The sequence below is a fragment of the Bombina bombina genome, chromosome 6 (assembly GCF_027579735.1).
Source record: "Bombina bombina isolate aBomBom1 chromosome 6, aBomBom1.pri, whole genome shotgun sequence".
In the NCBI taxonomy this organism is placed as follows: domain Eukaryota; kingdom Metazoa; phylum Chordata; class Amphibia; order Anura; family Bombinatoridae; genus Bombina; species Bombina bombina.
Genome location: NC_069504.1, coordinates 888,498,755 through 888,521,810, shown reverse-complemented (window position 1 = coordinate 888,521,810; position 23,056 = coordinate 888,498,755). Strand labels below are relative to the sequence as shown.

Genomic DNA, 23,056 nt, shown 5'->3' with positions numbered 1-23,056 from the left:
TTGTTCTCTTAATGGAACGGGATGAATCACTCCCATTTTTAACAGGTCTTCTACACAATGTAAGAATGCCTGTCTTTTTATGTGGTCTGAAGACAACTGAGACCTGTGGAACCTCCCCCTTGGGGGAAGTCCCTTGAATTCCAGAAGATAACCTTGGGAGACTATTTCTAGAGCCCAAGGATCCAGAACATCTCTTGCCCAAGCCTGAGCGAAGAGAGAGAGTCTGCCCCCCACCAGATCCGGTCCCGGATCGGGGGCCAACATTTCATGCTGTCTTGGTAGCAGTGGCAGGTTTCTTGGCCTGCTTTCCCTTGTTCCAGCCTTGCATTGGTCTCCAAGCTGGCTTGGCTTGAGAAGTATTACCCTCTTGCTTAGAGGACGTAGCACTTTGGGCTGGTCCGTTTCTACGAAAGGGACGAAAATTAGGTTTATTTTTTGCCTTGAAAGGCCGATCCTGAGGAAGGGCGTGGCCCTTACCCCCAGTGATATCCGAGATAATCTCTTTCAAGTCAGGGCCAAACAGCGTTTTCCCCTTGAAAGGAATGTTAAGTAGCTTGTTCTTGGAAGACGCATCAGCCGACCAAGATTTCAACCAAAGCGCTCTGCGCGCCACAATAGCAAACCCAGAATTCTTAGCCGCTAACCTAGCCAATTGCAAAGTGGCGTCTAGGGTGAAAGAATTAGCCAATTTGAGAGCATTGATTCTGTCCATAATCTCCTCATAAGGAGGAGAATCACTGTCGACCGCCTTTATCAGCTCATCGAACCAGAAACATGCGGCTGTAGCGACAGGGACAATGCATGAAATTGGTTGTAGAAGGTAACCCTGCTGAACAAACATCTTTTTAAGCAAACCTTCTAATTTTTTATCCATAGGATCTTTGAAAGCACAACTATCCTCTATGGGTATAGTGGTGCGTTTGTTTAAAGTGGAAACCGCTCCCTCGACCTTGGGGACTGTCTGCCATAAGTCCTTTCTGGGGTCGACCATAGGAAACAATTTTTTAAATATGGGGGGAGGGACGAAAGGAATACCGGGCCTTTCCCATTCTTTATTAACAATGTCCGCCACCCGCTTGGGTATAGGAAAAGCTTCTGGGAGCCCCGGCACCTCTAGGAACTTGTCCATTTTACATAGTTTCTCTGGGATGACCAACTTGTCACAATCATCCAGAGTGGATAATACCTCCTTAAGCAGAATGCGGAGATGTTCCAACTTAAATTTAAATGCAATCACATCAGGTTCAGCTTGTTGAGAAATGTTCCCTGAATCAGTAATTTCTCCCTCAGACAAAACCTCCCTGGCCCCATCAGACTGAGTTAGGGGCCCTTCAGAAATATTAATATCAGCGTCGTCATGCTCTTCAGTATCTAAAACAGAGCAGTCGCGCTTACGCTGATAAGTGTTCATTTTGGCTAAAATGTTTTTGACAGAATTATCCATCACAGCCGTTAATTGTTGCATAGTAAGGAGTATTGGCACGCTAGATGTACTAGGGGCCTCCTGAGTGGGCAAGACTCGTGTAGACGAAGGAGGGAATGATGCAGTACCATGCTTACTCCCCTCACTTGAGGAATCATCTTGGGCATCATTGTCATTGTCACATAAATCACATTTATTTAAATGAATAGGAATTCTGGCTTCCCCACATTCAGAACACAGTCTATCTGGTAGTTCAGACATGTTAAACAGGCATAAACTTGATAACAAGTACAAAAAACGTTTTAAAATAAAACCGTTACTGTCACTTTAAATTTTAAACTGAACACACTTTATTACTGCAAATGCGAAAAAACATGAAGGAATTGTTCAAAATTCACCAAATTTTCACCACAGTGTCTTAAAGCCTTAAAAGTATTGCACACCAAATTTGGAAGCTTTAACCCTTAAAATAACGGAACCGGAGCCGTTTTGAACTTTAACCCCTTTACAGTCCCTGGTATCTGCTTTGCTGAGACCCAACCAAGCCCCAAGGGGAATACGATACCAAATGACGCCTTCAGAAAGTCTTTTCTAAGTATCAGAGCTCCTCTCACATGCGACTGCATGCCATGCCTCTCAAAAACAAGTGCGCAACACCGGCGCGAAAATGAGGCTCTGCCTATGCTTTGGGAAAGCCCCTAAAGAATAAGGTGTCTAAAACAGTGCCTGCCTACATTATTATATCAAAATACCCAGATAAAATGATTCCTCAAGGCTAAATATGTGTTAATAATCAATCGATTTAGCCCAAAAAAGTCTACAGTCTTAATAAGCCCTTTTTGAAGCCCTTATTTACAATCGTAATAAACATGGCTTACCGGATCCCAGAGGGAAAATGACAGCTTCCAGCATTACATCGTCTTGTTAGAATGTGTCATACCTCAAGCAGCAAGAGACTGCTCACTGTTCCCCCAACTGAAGTTAATTGCTCTCAACAGTCCTGTGTGGAACAGCCATGGATTTTAGTGACGGTTGCTAAAATCATTTTCCTCATACAAACAGAAATCTTTTTCTCTTTTCTGTTTCTGAGTAAATAGTACATACCAGCACTATTTCAAAATAACAAACTCTTGATTGAATAATAAAAACTACAGTTAAACACTAAAAAACTCTAAGCCATCTCCGTGGAGATGTTGCCTGTACAACGGCAAAGAGAATGACTGGGGTAGGCGGAGCCTAGGAGGGATCATGTGACCAGCTTTGCTGGGCTCTTTGCCATTTCCTGTTGGGGAAGAGAATATCCCACAAGTAAGGATGACGCCGTGGACCGGACACACCTATGTTGGAGAAACTAAGTTTAATCACCACAGTCCTCTCACACATCCTATCTATTAGTTGGGTGCAAGAGAATGACTGGGTGTGACGTAGAGGGGAGGAGCTATATAGCAGCTCTGCTTGGGTGATCCTCTTGCACTTCCTGTTGGGGAGGAGTTAATATCCCATAAGTAATGATGACCCGTGGACTGACTACACTTAACAGGAGAAAAGGTGTGTGCCCCAATTTACTAGAAAAAAAGCTAGCATTCATCTGTTCTCACACTTGACTTTACACCTTTATGTCTATGTTTACTTAATCGTTCATCTGCATTAGTGAATGCATGTACCAAAACAAAAAAGGAAAGCTAGCATTCCTCTGTTCTCACACTTGACTTTACACCTTTATGTCTATGTTTACTTAATTGTTCATCTGCATTAGTGAATGTATGTACCAAAACAAAAAAAGGAGAGTGCTAGTTTCCAATGTGTGTTTGTGTGTGTAAGTGTGCAAGTATGTGTGTGTGTACTGAATGTGCATAAAGGGTAAATTACTAACATGTAAAAGGTATAAATAGATGCATGTAGCAGTGTATCAGAACTTGTCATGATGTGTGTGTGTGTGTGTGTGTGTAAGTGTGCAAGTATGTGTGTTTGTACTGAATGTGCATAAAGGGTAAATTACTAACATGTAAAACGTATAAATAGATGCATGTAGCAGTGTATCAGAACTTGTCATGATGTATGTGTGTGTGTGTGTGGGGGTGTGTAAGTGTGCAAGTATGTGAGTTTGTACTGAATGTGCATTAAGGGTAAATTACTAACATGTAAAAGGTATAAATAGATGCATGTAGCAGTGTATCAGAACTTGTCATTATGTGTGGGTGGGTGTAAGTGTGCAAGTATGTGTGTGTGTACTGAATGTGCATAAAGGGTAAATTACTAACATGTAAAAGGTATAAATAGATGCATGTAGCAGTGTATCAGAACTTGTCATGATGTGTGGGTGTGTAAGTATGTGTGTGTGTACTTAATGTGTACAAAGGGTAAATTACTAGCATGTCAAAAAGGTATAAATAGATGCATGTAGCAGCGTATCAGAACTTGTCATGATGTGTGTGTGTGTAAGTGTGCAAGTATGTGTGTGTGTAATGGATGTGCATAAAGGGTAAATTACTAACATGTAAAAGGTATAAATAGATGCATGTAGCAGTGTATCAGAACTTGTCATGTGTGGGTGTGTAAGTGTGCAAGTATGTGTGTGTGTACAAAATGTGCATAAAGGGTAAATTACTAACATGTAAAAGGTATAAATATGTGCATGTAGCAGTGTATCAGAACTTGTCATGATGTGTGTGTGTCAGTGAAAGAATACTGGCCTAATCTGTGTATCAGTCTTCACTATCACTTGTACTCTGACACCTTCTTAAATAGATGTTAAAGGGACAGTTTACTAAAAAAATGTTCTTCCCTTTAATTTGTTCCCAATGATCCACTTTACCTGCTGGAGTGTATTAAATTGTTTACAAGTATTTCCATTACCCTTATATTGGCATTTTAAATAGTTTATTTAGCCTGTGGTATCCCCACCCATCCTGAAAGTTTTTGGTCTCAAGGCCACGCTGTGTTAACACAGCCAGTAGAGGAAATTACACTCCCAGTGGGTTATAGAAGAGATAAGGTAATAAAATGTTAATTTTCCATTGTTCTATCCAAGTATAAGTGATTGGTTTAAGGACAGATATAAGATAAATAAACAGGTATATGAAAACAATCTGATAAAGTAATGAGATCTGATTATAGCTACAAGCTCACCCCATTTTATTAGGTAGTGGCTTCAAAACACAAATCAACTAATTCATATACACAAATAAACCTTAAAAAAGCAAATCTCAAACATTTTTTTACTTTGCAGCTGGTAAAAAAAGTAATTGGAAACACATTAAGGAGAAAAACTATTTTATAGTATACTGTCCCTTTAAAAGGACAGTCTACACCAGAATTGTTATTGTTTTAAAAGACAGGTAATCCCATAATTAACCATTCCCTAGTTTTGAATAACCAACACAGTTTTAGAACTACACTTTTTACCTCTGTGATTACCTTGTATATACGCTTCTGCAAACTGTCCCCTTATTTCAGTTCTTTTGACAGACTTGCATTTTAGCCAATCAGTGCTGGCTCCTAGGAACTCCACGTGCTTGAGCACAGTGTTATCTATATGACAAACATGAACTAACACCCTCTAGTGGTGAAAAACTGACAAAATTCCCTGAGAGAAGAGGCATCCTTCAAGGGCTTAGAAATTAGCATATGAACCTCCTAGGTTTAACTTTCAACTAAGAATACCAAGAGAACAAAGCAAAATTGGCGATAAAAGTAAATTGGAAAATTGTTTAAAAATTACATGCCCTATCTGAATCGTGAAAGTTTATTTTGGACTTGATTGTCCCTTTAAACACTTGTTGTTTTTGTCTCTCTCACTTTCTAGAGGGCCAAAAAGTAAAAACTGTAACAAGGTTTTCAAAATGCTGCAAACTGCCTAAACCTGCTATTTGATTTGCAAATTACAGAATTTGCCTTATAGGGAGCGTTGCACAAGCGCAATTTTACACATAATCAAAAGGTGTTTAATGTAATTTCAACTATCTTCCCCTCAACATTTTTTTCATGTCCTTGTTCCCATCATATTTTTCAAAATTAAGCTGTATATAACAGTTATTTACTAGTAACTGTTTTATTTTTAGAGATCTAAACAGCTCAGTCGTTTTACACGCATAAAAAGCTTTTTTATACATACGAACCGCATGTATCAGCTACATTTTCATACAAAATAATGCAATTGATGATCATTACCTTATCCATATCTTGCTCCCTGTCAAAGTATAGTACTTCCCACAGGGACTCTTCTCGGCTGTAGTTCTGATGGAAGCAGCGTCTGATCCGCTGGATGGTTCAGTAAGGCAGAAAGCAGCAATAGTCTCACCTGAGAGGAATAAATAACTTAATTTGTTGCTACTTTGAAAACACCTTACTTCAGACTACACCTCTTACAACAGCCTCATTCTTCTATCCCCATTTGCTCATCAACCATTTCTCCTTCCCTCCTTTCTACAAATTTAAACTCTTTAAAATCTTGGACCACTTTTTTCAATCACCATCTTAGCACCACCCCTTTATAAAAACTCTCTCACCTGATGCTAGACGAGGTAGGTATTTTTCCTTTTGTTCCTTGTTTCCAAACAACAGGATCCCTTTGAATCCAATAGATTGATGGGCACCAAGAGTAATTCCCACTCCAAGGTCATGAAGGCCCACAATTTCCACCAGACGGGCATACTAATAAAGGAGTTGAAGAAAAGGTGGGAATTGTGGTTAACTTCAAAGTAAGTTTATTTAGTGAACCATCTTAAGTTCCTATATATTATTTAAATATAACTTAAATTTTAATATCTTATCAGTTCCCGATGTAGCAATAAACAATGAAAGAGTGTCTCTTTTCAAAGGGTTCTGGGCAGAAACCCAAAACCCAACTCCTACCTTTTCAAGTTGGTATAAGACACCTCCTCATCATACCACAAACCATCGTAGTTAAAGATCAGTAAAGAAAAGGGGGTAAGCTTGGTGAATATTAGGGAACTGAGCCAAGATATGAAAATGACCAAGTATGATTTCATTTCCAAATATATTGGCTCACCCTAGTAGCACTTACTAGTTCAAATATACCAAAGCAGTACAATAGAAGGGCAAGAACACATTTAAAGCATGCAAATCTCAATAAAAAAAATAATCTTTTAAATTGTAATTATAGAATGTAGAACCATAACTATGGCTACAAGAGCAGCATAGACATCTAATATGTACTGCATTACAAAAGAGAGGAGAACTCCACACCACTGACTTACTGTCCTTACAAGAGATGTCTGCTCCATTGCCCAAGAAGTGGAGACTGCTCTTGTAGAATAAGCTGGAAACCCCCAGTGAAAAAGGAATAACAAGAGAGCAAACCACAAGGTGTAAAGCCATTTTGCTATTCACCAGTTTTCCTCTGTAAAAATAAAGAAACTGGATGGACAGCTACCATGTTCTTATAGAAAGGCAAACAAGTAGTAGGACAGGACAGTGTATGAATAGGTAGACACTTTACAGCTTACAACTACTAATGTACAGATCAGAAAGTTTCTTAAACCACAGCATTCAGCCAGCAAGATTTCAGATGCAGGACTTGTAAATCTTGATGAAAGAGATGTTCTTGTATTAGTAAGTTTGAATGTACAGAGGGCAGGGTATACTGACAAACTCATCAAAAGAGGAAACCAAGGACACATCTTTACAAATAATGCACAATTACCACTACTTATGCATTCCAATGAATCATTTCATAGGTCTTAACCTCTTAATGACAACTGACGTACCAGGTACGTCATGCAAAAACTAACTGTTAATGACAATAGACGTACCTGGTACGTCAGTTGTCTAACAGAGTGCTGGAAGTGATCACAATCGCTTCCAGCAGCTCTGAGGGTATTGCAGTGATGCCTCGATATGGAGGCATCCTGCAATACCCCTTTACAAGCCTCCGATGCAGAGAGAGCCACTCTGTGGCCCTCTCTGCACCGGTAGTGATTGTGCCTTTGTCCGGTGGGAGGAGGGAGCGTGTGCGCGCGTGTGCACGATGCGCGTGCGTGTGCACGTGGGCGCGCGTGCACGTGCACATGCACGCATTAGCCACACTGACACCAATGAAAAAGGAAGGGGGAAAAAAAGTTATTTTTTTTTTACATTTAAAAGGATCTGGGAGGGGGAGGGGCTGCTACACTACAGAAATAATTAAACATACAAATAAAAGTTATAAATAAAATTAAAATAGTTTGGTTTGTGGGGTCAAAATGGGTACTGGCAGACAGCTACCAGTACCCAAGATGGCGGTAATTAGGTAGGGGAGAGGGCTAGAGAGCTGGAGGGGGGCATCATGGAGGTTGGTGCTAAGGCAGGGGTCCATCACAACTAAAATATTTTATAATTTTTATTTAAAAAAAAAAAAAACTCTTATTTAGTACTGGCAGACTTTCTGCCAGTACTTAAGATGGCAGTAACAATTGTGGGGTGGGGGAGGGAAGAGAGCTGTTTGGGAGGGATCAGGGGGTGGGATGTGTCAGGTGGGAGGCTGATCTCTAAAATTAACCCTGCAAGCTCCCTACAAGCTACCTAATTTAACCCCTTCACTGCTGGGCATAATTCACGTGTGGTGCGCAGCAGCATTTAGCGGCCTTCAAATTACCAAAAAGCAACGCCAAAGCCATATAAGTCTGCTATTTCTGAACAAAGGGGATCCCAGAGAAGCTTTTACAACAATTTCTGCCATAATAGCACAAGCTGTTTGTAAATAATTTCAGTGAGAAACCTAAAATTGTGAAAAATGTAAAGTTTTTTTTTTTTTATTTGCTCGCATTTGGCGGTGAAATGGTGGCATAAAATATACCAAAATGGGCCTAGATCAATACTTGGGGCTGTCTACTACACTAAAGCTAAAATTAACCCTACAAGCTCCCTAATTAACCCCTTCACTCCTGGGCATAAAACATGTGTGGTGCGCAGCGGCATTTAGCGGCCTTCTAATTACCAAAAAGCAACCACAAAGCCATATAAGTCTGTTATTTCTGAAAAAGGGGATCCCAGAGAAGCATTTACAACCATTTGTGCCATAATTGCAGAAGCTGTTTGTAAATAATTTCAGTGGGAAACCTAAAGTTTGTGACAAAATTTGTGAAAAAGTAAACTTTTTTCTTTTTTTTTTTAATCGCATTTGGCGGTGAAACAGTGGCATGAAATATACCAAAATGGGCCTAGATCAATACTTTGGGATGTCTTCTAAAACAAAATATATACATGTCAAGGGATATTCAGGTATTCCTAACAGATATCAGGGTTCCAAAGTAACTAGCGCTAATTTTGAAAAAAAAACATAATTTATGCTTACCTGATAAATTCCTTTCTTCTGTAGTGTGATCAGTCCACGGGTCATCATTACTTCTGGGATATTACTCCTCCCCAACAGGAAGTGCAAGAGGATTCACCCAGCAGAGTTGCATATAGCCCCTCCCCTCTACGTCACCCCCAGTCATTCGACCAAGGACCAACGAGAAAGGAGGAACCAAGGGTGTAGTGGTGACTGGAGTATAATTTAAAAATAATTACCTGCCTTAAAAAACAGGGCGGGCCGTGGACTGATCACACTACAGAAGAAAGGAATTTATCAGGTAAGCATAAATTATGTTTTCTTCTGTTAAGTGTGATCAGTCCACGGGTCATCATTACTTCTGGGATACCAATACCAAAGCAAAAGTACACGGATGACGGGAGGGATAGGCAGGCTCTTTTATACAGAAGGAACCACTGCCTGAAGAACCTTTCTCCCAAAAATAGCCTCCGAGGAAGCAAATGTGTCAAATTTGTAAAATTTGGAAAAAGTATGAAGAGAAGACCAAGTTGCAGCCTTGCAAATCTGTTCAACAGAGGCCTCATTCTTAAAGGCCCAAGTGGAAGCCACAGCTCTAGTGGAATGAGCTGTAATTCTTTCAGGAGGTTGCTGTCCAGCAGTCTCATAGGCTAAACGTATTATGCTACGAAGCCAAAAAGAGAGAGAGGTAGCAGAAGCTTTTTGACCTCTCCTCTGACCAGAGTAAACGACAAACAGGGAAGACGTCTGTCGAAATTCTTTAGTTGCCTGTAAGTAAAATTTTAGGGCACGAACTACATCCAGATTGTGCAGAAGACGTTCCTTCTTTGAAGAAGGATTTGGACACAAAGATGGAACAACAATCTCTTGATTGATATTCCTGTTAGTGACTACCTTGGGTAAGAACCCAGGTTTAGTACGCAGAACTACCTTATCCGAATGAAAAATCAAATAAGGAGAATCACAATGTAAGGCTGATAATTCAGAGACTCTTCGAGCCGATGAAATAGCCATTAAAAATAGAACTTTCCAAGATAACAACTTTATATCAATGGAATGGAGGGGTTCAAACGGAACGCCCTGTAAAACGTTAAGAACAAGATTTAAACTCCATGGTGGAGCAACAGTCTTAAACACAGGCTTAATCCTCGCTAAAGCCTGACAAAAAGCCTGAACGTCTGGCACTTCTGACAGACGTTTGTGTAACAGAATAGACAGAGCTGAGATCTGTCCCTTTAATGAGCTAGCAGATAAACCCTTTTCTAAACCTTCTTGTAGAAAAGACAATATCCTAGGAATCCTAACCTTACTCCAAGAGTAACCTTTGGATTCACACCAATATAGGTATTTACGCCATATTTTATGGTAAATCTTTCTGGTAACAGGCTTCCTGGCCTGTATTAAGGTGTCAATAACTGACTCAGAAAACCCACGTCTTGATAAAATCAAACGTTCAATTTCCAAGCAGTCAGCTTCAGAGAAGTTAGATTTTGATGTTTGAAAGGACCCTGTATCAGGAGGTCCTGTTTCAGAGGTAGAGACCAAGGTGGACAGGATGACATGTCCACCAGGTCTGCATACCAAGTCCTGCGTGGCCATGCAGGTGCTATCAGAATCACTGATGCTCTCTCCTGTTTGATTCTGGCAATCAATCGAGGAAGCATCGGGAAGGGTGGAAACACATAAGCCATCCTGAAGTCCCAAGGTGCCGTCAGGGCATCTATTAGGACTGCTCCTGGATCCCTGGATCTGGACCCGTACCGAGGAAGCTTGGCGTTCTGTCGAGACGCCATGAGATCTATCTCTGGCTTGCCCCAACGTCGAAGTATTTGGGCAAAGACCTCCGGATGAAGTTCCCATTCCCCCGGATGAAAAGTCTGACGACTTAAGAAATCCGCCTCCCAATTCTCCACTCCCGGGATGTGGATTGCTGACAGGTGGCAAGAGTGAGACTCTGCCCAGCGAATTATCTTTGATACTTCCATCATTGCTAGGGAGCTCCTTGTCCCTCCCTGATGGTTGATGTAAGCTACAGTCGTGATGTTGTCCGACTGAAACCTGATGAACCCCCGAGTTGTCAACTGGGGCCAAGCCAGGAGGGCATTGAGAACTGCTCTCAATTCCAGAATGTTTATTGGCAGGAGACTCTCCTCCTGACTCCATTGTCCCTGAGCCTTCAGAGAATTCCAGACGGCACCCCAACCTAGAAGGCTGGCGTCTGTTGTTACAATTGTCCAGTCTGGTCTGCTGAATGGCATCCCCCTGGACAGATGTGGCCGAGAAAGCCACCATAGAAGAGAATTTCTGGTCTCTTGATCCAGATTCAGAGAAGGGGACACGTCTGAGTAATCCCCATTCCACTGACTTAGCATGCACAATTGCAGTGGTCTGAGGTGTAAGCGAGCAAATGGCACTATGTCCATTGCTGCTACCATTAGGCCGATTACCTCCATGCATTGAGCCACCGATGGGTGTTGAATGGAATGAAGGGTGCGGCAAGCACTTTGAAGTCTTGTTAACCTGTCTTCTGTCAGGTAAATCTTCATTTCTACAGAATCTATAAGAGTCCCCAGGAAGGGAACTCTTGTAAGTGGAACGAGTGAACTTTTCTTTTCGTTCACCTTCCATCCATGTGACCTTAGAAATGCCAGTACTAACTCTGTATGAGACTTGGCAGTTTGAAAGCTTGAAGCTTGTATCAGAATGTCGTCTAGGTAAGGAGCTACCGAAATTCCCCGCGGTCTTAGTACCGCCAGAAGAGCACCTAGAACCTTTGTGAAGATTCTTGGAGCTGTAGCCAATCCGAATGGAAGAGCCACAAACTGGTAATGCCTGTCTAGAAAGGCAAACCTTAGATACCGGTAATGATCTTTGTGAATCGGTATGTGAAGGTAAGCGTCCTTTAAGTCCACTGTGGTCATGTACTGACCTTCTTGGATCATGGGTAAAATTGTCCGGATAGTCTCCATTTTGAATGATGGAACTCTTAGGAATTTGTTTAGGATCTTTAAATCCAGGATTGGTCTGAAAGTTCCCTCTTTTTTGGGAACCACAAACAGATTTGAGTAAAACCCTTGTCCCTGTTCCGACCGTGGAACTGGATGGATTACTCCCATTAACAATAGATCTTGTATGCAGCGTAGAAACGCTTCTTTCTTTGTTTGGTTTGTCGACAACCTTGACAGATGAAATCTCTCTCTTGGAGGAGAGTGTTTGAAGTCCAGAAGGTATCCCTGAGATATTATCTCTAGCGTCCAGGGATCCTGGACATCTCTTGCCCAAGCCTGGGCGAAGAGAGAAAGTCTGCCCCCCACTAGATCCGATCCCGGATCGGGGGCCCTCAATTCATGCTGTTTTAGTGGCAGCTGCAGGCTTCCTGGCCTGCTTGCCCTTGTTCCAGGACTGGTTAGGTCTCCAGGCTTGTCTGTAGCGAGCACCAGATCCTTCTTGTTTTGGAGTAGTGGAAGATGATGCTGCTCCTGCTTTGAAATTCCGAAAGGAACGAAAATTAGACTGTCTAGCCTTAGGTTTGGCTTTGTCTTGAGGTAGGGCGTGGCCCTTACCTCCTGTAATGTCAGCGATAATTTCTTTCAAACCAGGCCCAAATAAGGTCTGTCCCTTGAAAGGTATATTAAGTAATTTGGACTTAGAAGTTACATCAGCTGACCAGGATTTTAGCCACAGTGCTCTGCGCGCTTGAACGGCGAATCCGGAATTCTTAGCCGTAAGTTTAATTAAATGTACTACGGCTTCCGAAATGAATGAATTAGATAGCTTAAGTACTCTAAGCCTGTCTGAAATGTCGTCCAGCGTAGCTGAACCAAGATTCTCTTCTAGAGACTCAATCCAGAATGCCGCTGCAGCCGTGATCGGCGCAATGCATGCAAGGGGTTGCAATATAAAACCTTGTTGAACAAACATTTTCTTAAGGTAACCCTCTAATTTTTTATCCATTGGATCTGAAAAGGCACAGCTATCCTCTACCGGGATAGTGGTACGTTTAGCTAAAGTAGAAACTGCTCCCTCCACCTTAGGGACCGTTTGCCATAAATCCCGTGTGGTGGTGTCTATTGGAAACATCTTTCTAAATATTGGAGGGGGTGAGAACGGCACACCGGGTCTATCCCACTCCTTAGTAATAATTTCAGTTAGTCTTTTAGGTATAGGAAAAACGTCAGTACTTGTTGGTACAGCAAAATATTTATCCAACCTACAAATTTTCTCGGGTATTGCAACTGTGTTACAATCATTCAGGGCCGCTAACACCTCCCCTAGTAAAACACAGAGGTTTTCCAGCTTAAATTTAAAATTTGAAATATCTGAATCCAATCTGTTTGGATCAGAACCGTCAGCCGCAGAATGAAGCTCTCCGTCCTCATGTTCTGCAAGTTGTGACGCAGTATCTGACATGGCCCTAACATTATCAGCGCACTCTGTTCTCACTCCAGAGTGATCACGCTTGCCCCTTAGTTCTGGTAATTTAGCCAAAACCTCAGTCATAACAGTAGCCATATCTTGTAATGTTATTTGTAATGGCCGCCCAGATGTACTTGGCGTCGCCATATCGCGCACGTCCCGAGCGGGAGATGCAGGTACTGTCACGTGAGGCGAGTTAGTCGGCATAACTCTCCCCTAGTTGTTTGGTGAAATTTGTTCAATTTGTACAGATTGACTTTTATTTAATGTAGCATCAATACAGTTAGTACATACATTTCTATTGGGCTCCACCTTGGCTTTAGTACAAATAGTACAGGTCTCATCTTCTGAATCAGACATGTTTAACAAACTAGCAAATAAACTTGCAATTTGGAAATACTATACAAGTAAAATACAATGAAAAAACGAACTGTGCTTGAAAGCACTGAATATATATAACAGATGAAATCAATCAGCTTTGTAAAACAAAATGCAACTTAGCAAAGGCTTGTACCCAGTAGCAAGAAATAACTAACCCTGAGGCATAAAAAAGTTAAAGAATAAACGTATTTTTATCACAGTCAACTACAATCTTACAGCTCTGTTAGGTTACTTCCCTCAAATTAGCTTTGAAGATCCCTGGGTTCTGTAGAGATAAACCGGAACATGCAGGAAAAAACAATGAGCTTTTGACTGAAATTTTTGATGCGTAGCAAAAGCGCCAAAAAAGGTCCCACCCCCTCACACACAACAGTGAGAGAGATTAAAAACTGTCATAATTAGATCCAGCAACTGCCAAGTGGAAAAATAGTGCCCAAACATTTTATTCACCCAGTACCTCAGAAAATGAAAACGATTTTACATTCCAGCAAAAACGTTTAACATAATTAAGAATTATTAAAAAGCCTGTTGTATTTCTATTAGGCTAAAATCTTATATACACAGTGTAATTCCAGTGAAGTACCATTCCCCAGAATACTAAAATGTAAATTATACATACATGATATAATGTCGGTATGGCAGGATTTTCTCAGCAATTCCATTGTTAGAAAATAAAAACTGCTACATACCTTTTTGCAGAATAAACTGCCCGCTGTCCCCTGATCTGAAGTTTACCTCTCCTCAGATGGCCGAGAAACAGCAATATGATCTTAACAACTCCGGCTAAAATCATAGTAAAAACTCTGGTAGATTCTTCTTCAAACTCTACCAGAGAAGGAATAACACACTCCGGTGCTATTAAAAAATAACAAACTTTTGATTGAAGAAATAAACTAAATAAAATCACCATAGTCCTCTCACACATCCTATCTAGTCGTTGGGTGCAAGAGAATGACTGGGGGTGACGTAGAGGGGAGGGGCTATATGCAACTCTGCTGGGTGAATCCTCTTGCACTTCCTGTTGGGGAGGAGTAATATCCCAGAAGTAATGATGACCCGTGGACTGATCACACTTAACAGAAGAAAAGTGGTTTGGAAATAGCAAAGTGCTACTTGTATTTATTGCCCCATAAATTGCAAAAAAAGCAAAGAACGTGTAAACATTGGGTATTTCTAAACTCAGGACAAAATTTATAAGCTATTTAGCATGGGTGTTTTTTGGTGATTGTAGATGTGTAACAGATTTTGGGGGTCAAAGTTAGAAAAAGTGTGTTTTTTTCCATTTTTTCCTCATATTTTATCATTTTTTTTTTAGTAAATTATAAGATACAATGAAAATAATGGTATCTTTAGAAAGTCCATTTAATGACGAGAAAAAACGGTATATAATATGTGTGGGTACAGTAAACGAGTAAGAGGAAAATTACAGCTAAACGCAAACACTGCAGAAATGTAAAAAACATAATTTATGCTTACCTGATAAATTCCTTTCTCCTGTAGTGTAGTCAGTCCACGGGTCATCATTACTTATGGGATATTAACTCCTCCCCAACAGGAAGTGCAAGAGGATCACCCAAGCAGAGCTGCTATATAGCTCCTCCCCTCTACGTCACACCCAGTCATTCGACCAAGAACCAAACGAGAAAGGAGAAACTATAGGGTGCAGTGGTGACTGGAGTATAATTTAAAAATTTAGACCTGCCTTAAAAAACAGGGCGGGCCGTGGACTGACTACACTACAGGAGAAAGGAATTTATCAGGTAAGCATAAATTATGTTTTCTCCTGTTAAGTGTAGTCAGTCCACGGGTCATCATTACTTATGGGATACCAATACCAAAGCTAAGTACACGGATGACGGGAGGGACAGGCAGGATCTCTATACGGAAGGAACCACTGCCTGAAGAACCTTTCTCCCAAAAACAGCCTCCGAAGAAGCAAAAGTGTCAAATTTGTAAAATTTGGAAAAAGTATGAAGAGAAGACCAAGTTGCAGCCTTGCAAATCTGTTCAACAGAGGCCTCGTTCTTAAAGGCCCAAGTGGAAGCCACAGCTCTAGTAGAATGAGCTGTAATCCTTTCAGGAGGTTGCTGTCCAGCAGTCTCATAGGCTAAGCGTATTATGCTACGAAGCCAAAAGGATAGAGAGGTAGCAGATGCTTTTTGACCTCTCCTCTGTCCAGAATAAACGACAAACAGGGAAGAAGTTTGGCGAAAATCTTTAGTTGCCTGTAAATAAAATTTCAGGGCACGGACTACATCTAGATTGTGCAGAAGTCGTTCCTTCTTTGAAGAAGGGTTAGGACACAATGATGGAACAACAATCTCTTGATTGATATTCTTGTTAGTGACTACCTTAGGTAAGAACCCAGGTTTAGTACGCAGAACTACCTTATCTGAATGAAAAATCAGATACGGAGAATCACAATGTAAGGCTGATAATTCAGAGACTCTACGAGCCGAGGAAATAGCCATTAAAAACAGAACTTTCCAAGATAACAGCTTGATATCAATGGAGTGAAGGGGTTCAAACGGAACACCCTGTAAAACGTTAAGAACTAAGTTTAAGCTCCACGGCGGAGCAACAGATTTAAACACAGGCTTAATCCTGGCCAAAGCCTGACAAAAAGCCTGAACGTCTGGAACTTCTGACAGACGCTTGTGTAAAAGGATGGACAGAGCTGAGATCTGTCCCTTTAACGAACTAGCAGATAAACCCTTTTCTAAACCTTCTTGTAGAAAAGACAATATCCTAGGAATCCTAACCTTACTCCATGAGTAGTCCTTGGATTCACACCAGTGTAAGTATTTACGCCATATCTTATGGTAAATTTTCCTGGTAACAGGTTTCCTAGCCTGTATTAGGGTATCAATTACTGGCTCTGAAAATCCACGCTTTGATAAAATCAAGCGTTCAATTTCCATGCAGTCAGCTTCAGAGAAATTAGATTTTGATGTTTGAAAGGACCCTGAATTAGAAGGTCCTGTCTCAGAGGCAGAGACCAAGGTGGACAGGATGACATGTCCACTAGATCTGCATACCAGGTCCTGCGTGGCCACGCAGGCGCTATTAGAATCACTGATGCTTTCTCCTGTTTGATCCTTGCAATCAAACGAGGAAGTATCGGGAAGGGTGGAAACACGTAAGCCATCCTGAAGGTCCAAGGTGCTGTCAAGGCATCTATCAGGACCGCTCCCGGGTCCCTGGACCTGGACCCGTAACGAGGAAGCTTGGCATTCCGGCGAGACGCCATGAGATCCATATCTGGTTTGCCCCAACGTCGAAGTATTTGGGCAAAGACCTCCGGATGAAGTTCCCACTCCCCCGGATGAAAAGTCTGGCGACTTAGGAAATCCGCCTCCCAGTTGTCCACTCCTGGGATGTGGATCGCTGACAGATGGCAAGAGTGAGACTCTGCCCAGCGAATTATCTTTGATACTTCCATCATCGCTAGGGAACTTCTTGTCCCTCCCTGATGGTTGATGTAAGCCACAGTCGTGATGTTGTCCGACTGAAACCTGATGAACCTCATAGTTGCTAACTGAGGCCAAGCCAGTAGGGCATTGAGAACTGCTCTCAATTCCAGAATGTTTATTGGAAGGAGACTCTCCTCTTGAGTCCATGATCCCTGAGTCTTCAGGGAATTCCAGACAGCGCCCCAACCTAGAAGGCTGGCGTCTGTAGTTACAATTGTCCAGTCTGGCCTGCTGAAGGGCATCCCCTTGGACAGATGTGGCCGAGAAAGCCACCAGAGAAGAGAATCTCTGGTCTCCTGATCCAGATTCAGCGTAGGGGACAAATCTGAGTAATCCCCATTCCACTGACTTAGCATGCACAATTGCAGCGGTCTGAGGTGCAGGCGTGCAAAAGGAACTATGTCCATTGCCGCTACCATTAAGCCGATTACCTCCATGCATTGAGCCACTGACGGGTGTTGAATGGAATGAAGGGCACGGCAAGCATTTAGAAGCTTTGTTAACCTGTCCTCTGTCAGGTAAATTTTCATTTCTACAGAATCTATAAGAGTCCCCAAGAAGGGAACTCTTGTGAGTGGTAAGAGAGAACTCTTCTCCTCGTTTACTTTCCACCCATGTGATCTCAGAAATGCCAGTACTAACTCTGTATGAGACTTGGCAGTTTGAAAGCTTGACGCTTGTATCAGAATGTCGTCTAGGTATGGAGCTACCGAAATTCCTCGCGGTCTTAGTACCGCCAGAAGACAGCCCAGAACCTTTGTAAAGATTCTTGGAGCCGTAGCCAACCCGAAGGGAAGAGCTACAAACTGGTAATGTTTGTCTAGGAAGGCAAACCTTAGATACCGGTAATGTTCTCTGTGAATCGGTATGTGAAGGTAAGCATCCTTTAAATCCACTGTGGTCATGTACTGACCTCTTTGGATCATGGGTAAGATTGTCCGAATAGTTTCCATCTTGAATGATGGAACTCTTAGGAATTTGTTTAGGATCTTTAAATCCAATATTGGTCTGAAGGTTCCCTCTTTTTTGGGAACCACAAACAGGTTTGAGTAAAACCCTTGTCCGTGTTCCGACCGCGGAACTGGATGGATCACTCCCATTAGTAAAAGGTCTTGTACACAGCGTAGAAACGCCTCTTTCTTTATCTGGTTTGTTGACAACCTTGAAAGGTGAAATCTCCCTTGTGGAGGAGAAGCTTTGAAGTCCAGAAGATATCCCTGAGATATGATCTCCAACGCCCAGGGATCCTGGACATCTCTTGCCCAAGCCTGGGCGAAGAGAGAGAGTCTGCCCCCCACTAGATCCGTTACCGGATCGGGGGCCCTCACTTCATGCTGTCTTAGGGGCAGCTGCAGGCTTTCTGGCCTGCTTGCCCTTGTTCCAGGCCTGGTTAGGTTTCCAGCCTTGTCTGTAGCGAGCAACAGCTCCTTCCTGTTTTGGAGCAGAGGAAGTTGAAGCTGCTCCTGCCTTGAAATTACGAAAGGCACGAAAATTAGACTGTCTAGCCCTGGGTTTGGCTCTGTCTTGAGGTAGGGCATGGCCTTTACCTCCCGTAATATCAGCGATAATTTCTTTCAAACCGGGCCCGAATAAAGTCTGCCCCTTGAAAGGTATGTTAAGTAGTTTCGATTTAGAAGTTACATCAGCTGACCAGGATTTTAGCCACAGCGCTCTGCGTGCCTGAATGGCGAATCCGGAATTCTTAGCCGTAAGTTTAGTTAAATGTACTACGGCATCAGAAATAAATGAATTAGCTAGCTTAAGGGTTTTAAGCTTAAGTGAAATCTCATCTAATGTCGCTGAGTCAAGGGTGTCTTCCAGAGACTCAAACCAAAATGCTGCCGCAGCCGTGACAGGCGCAATGCATGCAAGGGGTTGTAATATAAAACCTTGTTGAACAAACATTTTCTTAAGGTAACCCTCTAATTTTTTATCCATTGGATCTGAAAAAGCACAGCTATCCTCCACCGGGATAGTGGTACGCTTAGCTAAAGTAGAAACTGCTCCCTCCACCTTAGGGACCGTTTGCCATAAGTCCCGTGTGGTGGCGTCTATTGGAAACATTTTTCTGAATATAGGAGGGGGTGAGAAAGGCACACCGGGTCTGTCCCACTCCTTAGTAATAATTTCAGTAAGTCTCTTAGGTATAGGAAAAACGTCAGTACTCGTCGGTACCGCAAAATATTTATCCAACCTACACATTTTCTCTGGGATTGCAACTGTGTTACAATCATTCAGAGCCGCTAACACCTCCCCTAGCAATACACGGAGGTTTTCCAGCTTAAACTTAAAATTTGAAATGTCTGAATCCAATTTATTTGGATCAGATCCGTCACCCGCAGAATGAAGCTCTCCGTCCTCATGCTCTGCATATTGTGACGCAGTATCAGACATGGCCCTAGCATTATCAGTATACTCTGTTCTCATCCCAGAGTGATCTCGTTTACCTCTAAGTTCTGGCAATTTAGACAAAACTTCAGTCATAACATTAGCCATGTCTTGTAAAGTGATTTGTAATGGCCGCCCTGATGTACTTGGCGTTACAATATCACGCACCTCCTGAGCGGGAGATGCAGGTACTGACACGTGAGGCAAGTTAGTCGGCATAACTTCCCCCTCGTTGTCTGGTGAATGTTGCTTAACATGTACAGATTGACTTTTATTTAAAGTAGCATCAATGCAATTAGTACATAAATTTCTATTGGGCTCCACCTTGGCTTTTGAACATATTGCACAAAGAGTTTCCTCTGTGTCAGACATGTTTAAACAAACTAGCAATTAGACTAGCAAGCTTGGAAATACTTTTCAACTAAATTTACAAGCAATATATAAAAAACGTTACTGTGCCTTTAAGAAGCACACAAAAACTGTCACAGTTGAATAACAATGAACCGGATTAGTTATATAAACCAAATTTAGCAAAGGATTGCACACATTAGCAATGGATAATTAACCCTTAATATCAGAAAAAAACGTATAACAATTGACAATATAAGCGTTTTTATCACAGTCAAGCACAGTCTCACAGGTCTGCTGTGAGTGATTACCTCCCTCAAAACTAGTTTTGAAGACCCCTGAGCTCTGTGGAGACGTCCTGGATCATGCAGGGAGAAAAAGACAGACTGTGACTGAATTTCTGATGCGTAGTAAAAGCGCCAAAATAGGCCCCTCCCACTCACACTACAACAGTGAGGGAAGCTCAGTAAACTGTTTTAGTTTAAAACAAACGACAGCCATGTGGAAAATGAAGCCCAAAACAATTTTCACCAAGTACCTCAGATAATTAAACGATTTAACATGCCAGTAAACGTTTAAAATCTAATATATGAAATGTCATTAAAAAGCCTGCTGCTAGTCGCTCACACTGCAAGTTAGGCTAAAAGTTATATGCATACAGTATTTTCCCAGTGAAGTTCCATTCCCCAGAAATACTTAAGTGTTAACATATATACATGTCAGCCTGATACCAGTTGCTACTACTGCATTTAAGGCTGTACTTACATTATATCGGTATTAGCAGTATTTTCAAAGTCAATTCCATTCCTTAGAAAATAATATACTGCAACATACCTCTTTGCAGGTGAACCTGCCCGCTGTCCCCTGATCTGAAGTTACCTTACTCCTCAGAATGGCCGAGAACAGCAAACGGATCTTAGTTACGTCCGCTAAGATCATATACAAAAAACTCAGGTAGATTCTTCTTCAAATTCTGCCTGAGAAGGAAACAACACACTCCGGTGTCGTTTAAAATAACAAACTTTTGATTGAAGATATAAAAAAAAACTAAGTTTAATCACCACAGTCCTCTCACACATCCTATCTATTAGTTGGGTGCAAGAGAATGACTGGGTGTGACGTAGAGGGGAGGAGCTATATAGCAGCTCTGCTTAGGTGATCCTCTTGCACTTCCTGTTGGGGAGGAGTTAATATCCCATAAGTAATGATGACCCGTGGACTGACTACACTTAACAGGAGAAATAGCCATTGTCATTAAGGGTAAGAAAATTGAAAAATGGTCCGGTCATTAAGGGGTTAAAAGAGAGGAGACCATCTGACAAACTTTCTCAAATCGAATCAAAGCCATCAGATGTATTTTTTTATGAATATATAAATCCAAGCTTTATTATTCAATACATACAAGAGAAACAAAACATATCATTAATAGTCTATCATTGGACATATGATAAGAAGCAATAATATACAGATGTTAGGGGAGTATTGCCATCAACTGGGGATCAGGCCCCATCCCAGGCTTGTATTAGTCAGTTTTTTTATTGAATATAGCTGTAAACTGGTCTTCAATTAGTAATCATTACAAGAACCGGCCAGAAAATACTGGCAAAGGAGTGTGAGCAAGAGCAGAATTTAAGAAAAAAGGATTAATTTTTCTTTACACTGGGTTAGAATATAAAAAACATTCTTCTGAGGGTCCATTCCCTCTGACAGGGATAGTTTACCAGACAATTCCTTGTTTTTGGAAGATGGACCTTAAATGTTTAGAAGATGCATTTCTGAATTTTGTAAAGTTTCTAATACAAGGATGTTGGAACCTGTAGTCAAAAATACCCACAAAATGTATGACAAGGAAATGTCCCCTCCAATTACCAATATAATGCCATTTGTATTCTATCTGGGAAACAAACGCAAGATGATAACAAATCTGCGAGGCTGCACCTTCAAGAAAGACATACAAATTGAAAATGGCCACTATCTTCCATGGTGAAATAGTGATGTGAGGTAGTGGCTGGAGATCTATATCTTGCAGATCAACTATTAACATAAAAGCTTGAGGTAACATACTGATTAGCATTCCATCTGCAACAGCTATGTACTCCTCTTTGTTAAAGGGATAGTAAAGTTAAAATAAAACCTTCACAATTCAAATGGAACGTCATTTTTAACAACTTTCTAATTTACTTCTGTTATCTAATTTGCTTGTTCTCTTGGTATCCTTTGTTGAAAAAGCATACCTGGGTAGGTTCAGAAGCAGAAATAAACAAATGGGAGCTAGCTGCTAAGTATGTTCAGCTAGCTCAAATGTAATAATAGAAACAAATTGTACAGTTGTTTAAAAATGTATGCTTGGTCTGACTCATGTCGTGTTAAATATGTAAAGGTCCTCCACCAGGCATGTTTAGAGAACCAAAATGTCTCGATACAGAATCCCGTTTTGTAATTTAAATGCAACAGCTTTGGATTTAGGAAGCAGATAAGTAGTGTGTAAGTATGGTATTTGCAAATTATCTACTGGAATTTGAGACTTGGCAATAAGCCCACAAAAAAAAAATAACTTGAACATAATTTAATTTAATAACCTTTACAACTGCATTCAGTGGCCAAACATCACCACCATCTTGAACTCAGGGAGAGCACAAACTTAGGTTTGAAAATGGCAGAGCTCTGCGGGCTTCTTTACTGAACCCAATTTTTTTCCCAAAATGTAGACTATTAAATAAGCTGCATGCATTCTGTAAACAGTAACAAGATTAGTATTGTAAACAAACATTCTTGTAAGTTGTGTTTTATGTCCCTTTCACAGCTTTAATACAATGCAGCAGCATAGAGAAGGAAAAAAAAAAAAAAACACGTCTCTCTCTCTCTCTCTCTCTCTATATATATATATATATATACATATATACACACACACACATAATAAATTATATATATATATATATATATATATATACACACACACATATATACACATAAATACACACACACACACACACACACACACACACACAGGTATACGTAAATCCATGAGTTCAATCTAGGAACGGAAAAAAACCTCTCCCAAAAAAAAAAAAAATAATAATCATGGAGGGAAAAAGCAAAACAAATAATAATAAAAGCAGTAATAATAAAACAAGCAATATAGAAAGGCAATAAACTCATGAGTAAAAAAATAAAAAATGTATGAAAAGCATTTAAATAAAGACAAATAAAATAAACAAATTAAAAAAGTGGGCCTGGAAGAACAAGCACAGCAAGGAACAAAAAAATGGTGCCCAGTACTGACACAATGGTCAGCATTCCATCATGATGCTGGCTTTCACTTGATCCAATGTAGTGATACACAGGAGAACACAC

At 41.1% G+C, this 23,056-nt stretch overlaps 1 protein-coding gene across 1 annotated transcript in view; it reads right to left on the bottom strand.

Annotated features, from left to right (window-relative positions):
• Positions 1 to 23,056, bottom strand: part of ACADVL (acyl-CoA dehydrogenase very long chain) — a 184,179-nt gene that overhangs the window by 110,093 nt on the left and 51,030 nt on the right. Inside the window, exons 7-8 of the mRNA XM_053718432.1 lie at positions 5,932 to 6,076; positions 5,594 to 5,723 (exon numbers count right to left, since the gene is read on the bottom strand). Coding sequence (XP_053574407.1) covers positions 5,594 to 5,723; positions 5,932 to 6,076 — 275 coding nt within the window. The remainder of the gene's footprint in view (positions 1 to 5,593; positions 5,724 to 5,931; positions 6,077 to 23,056) is intronic.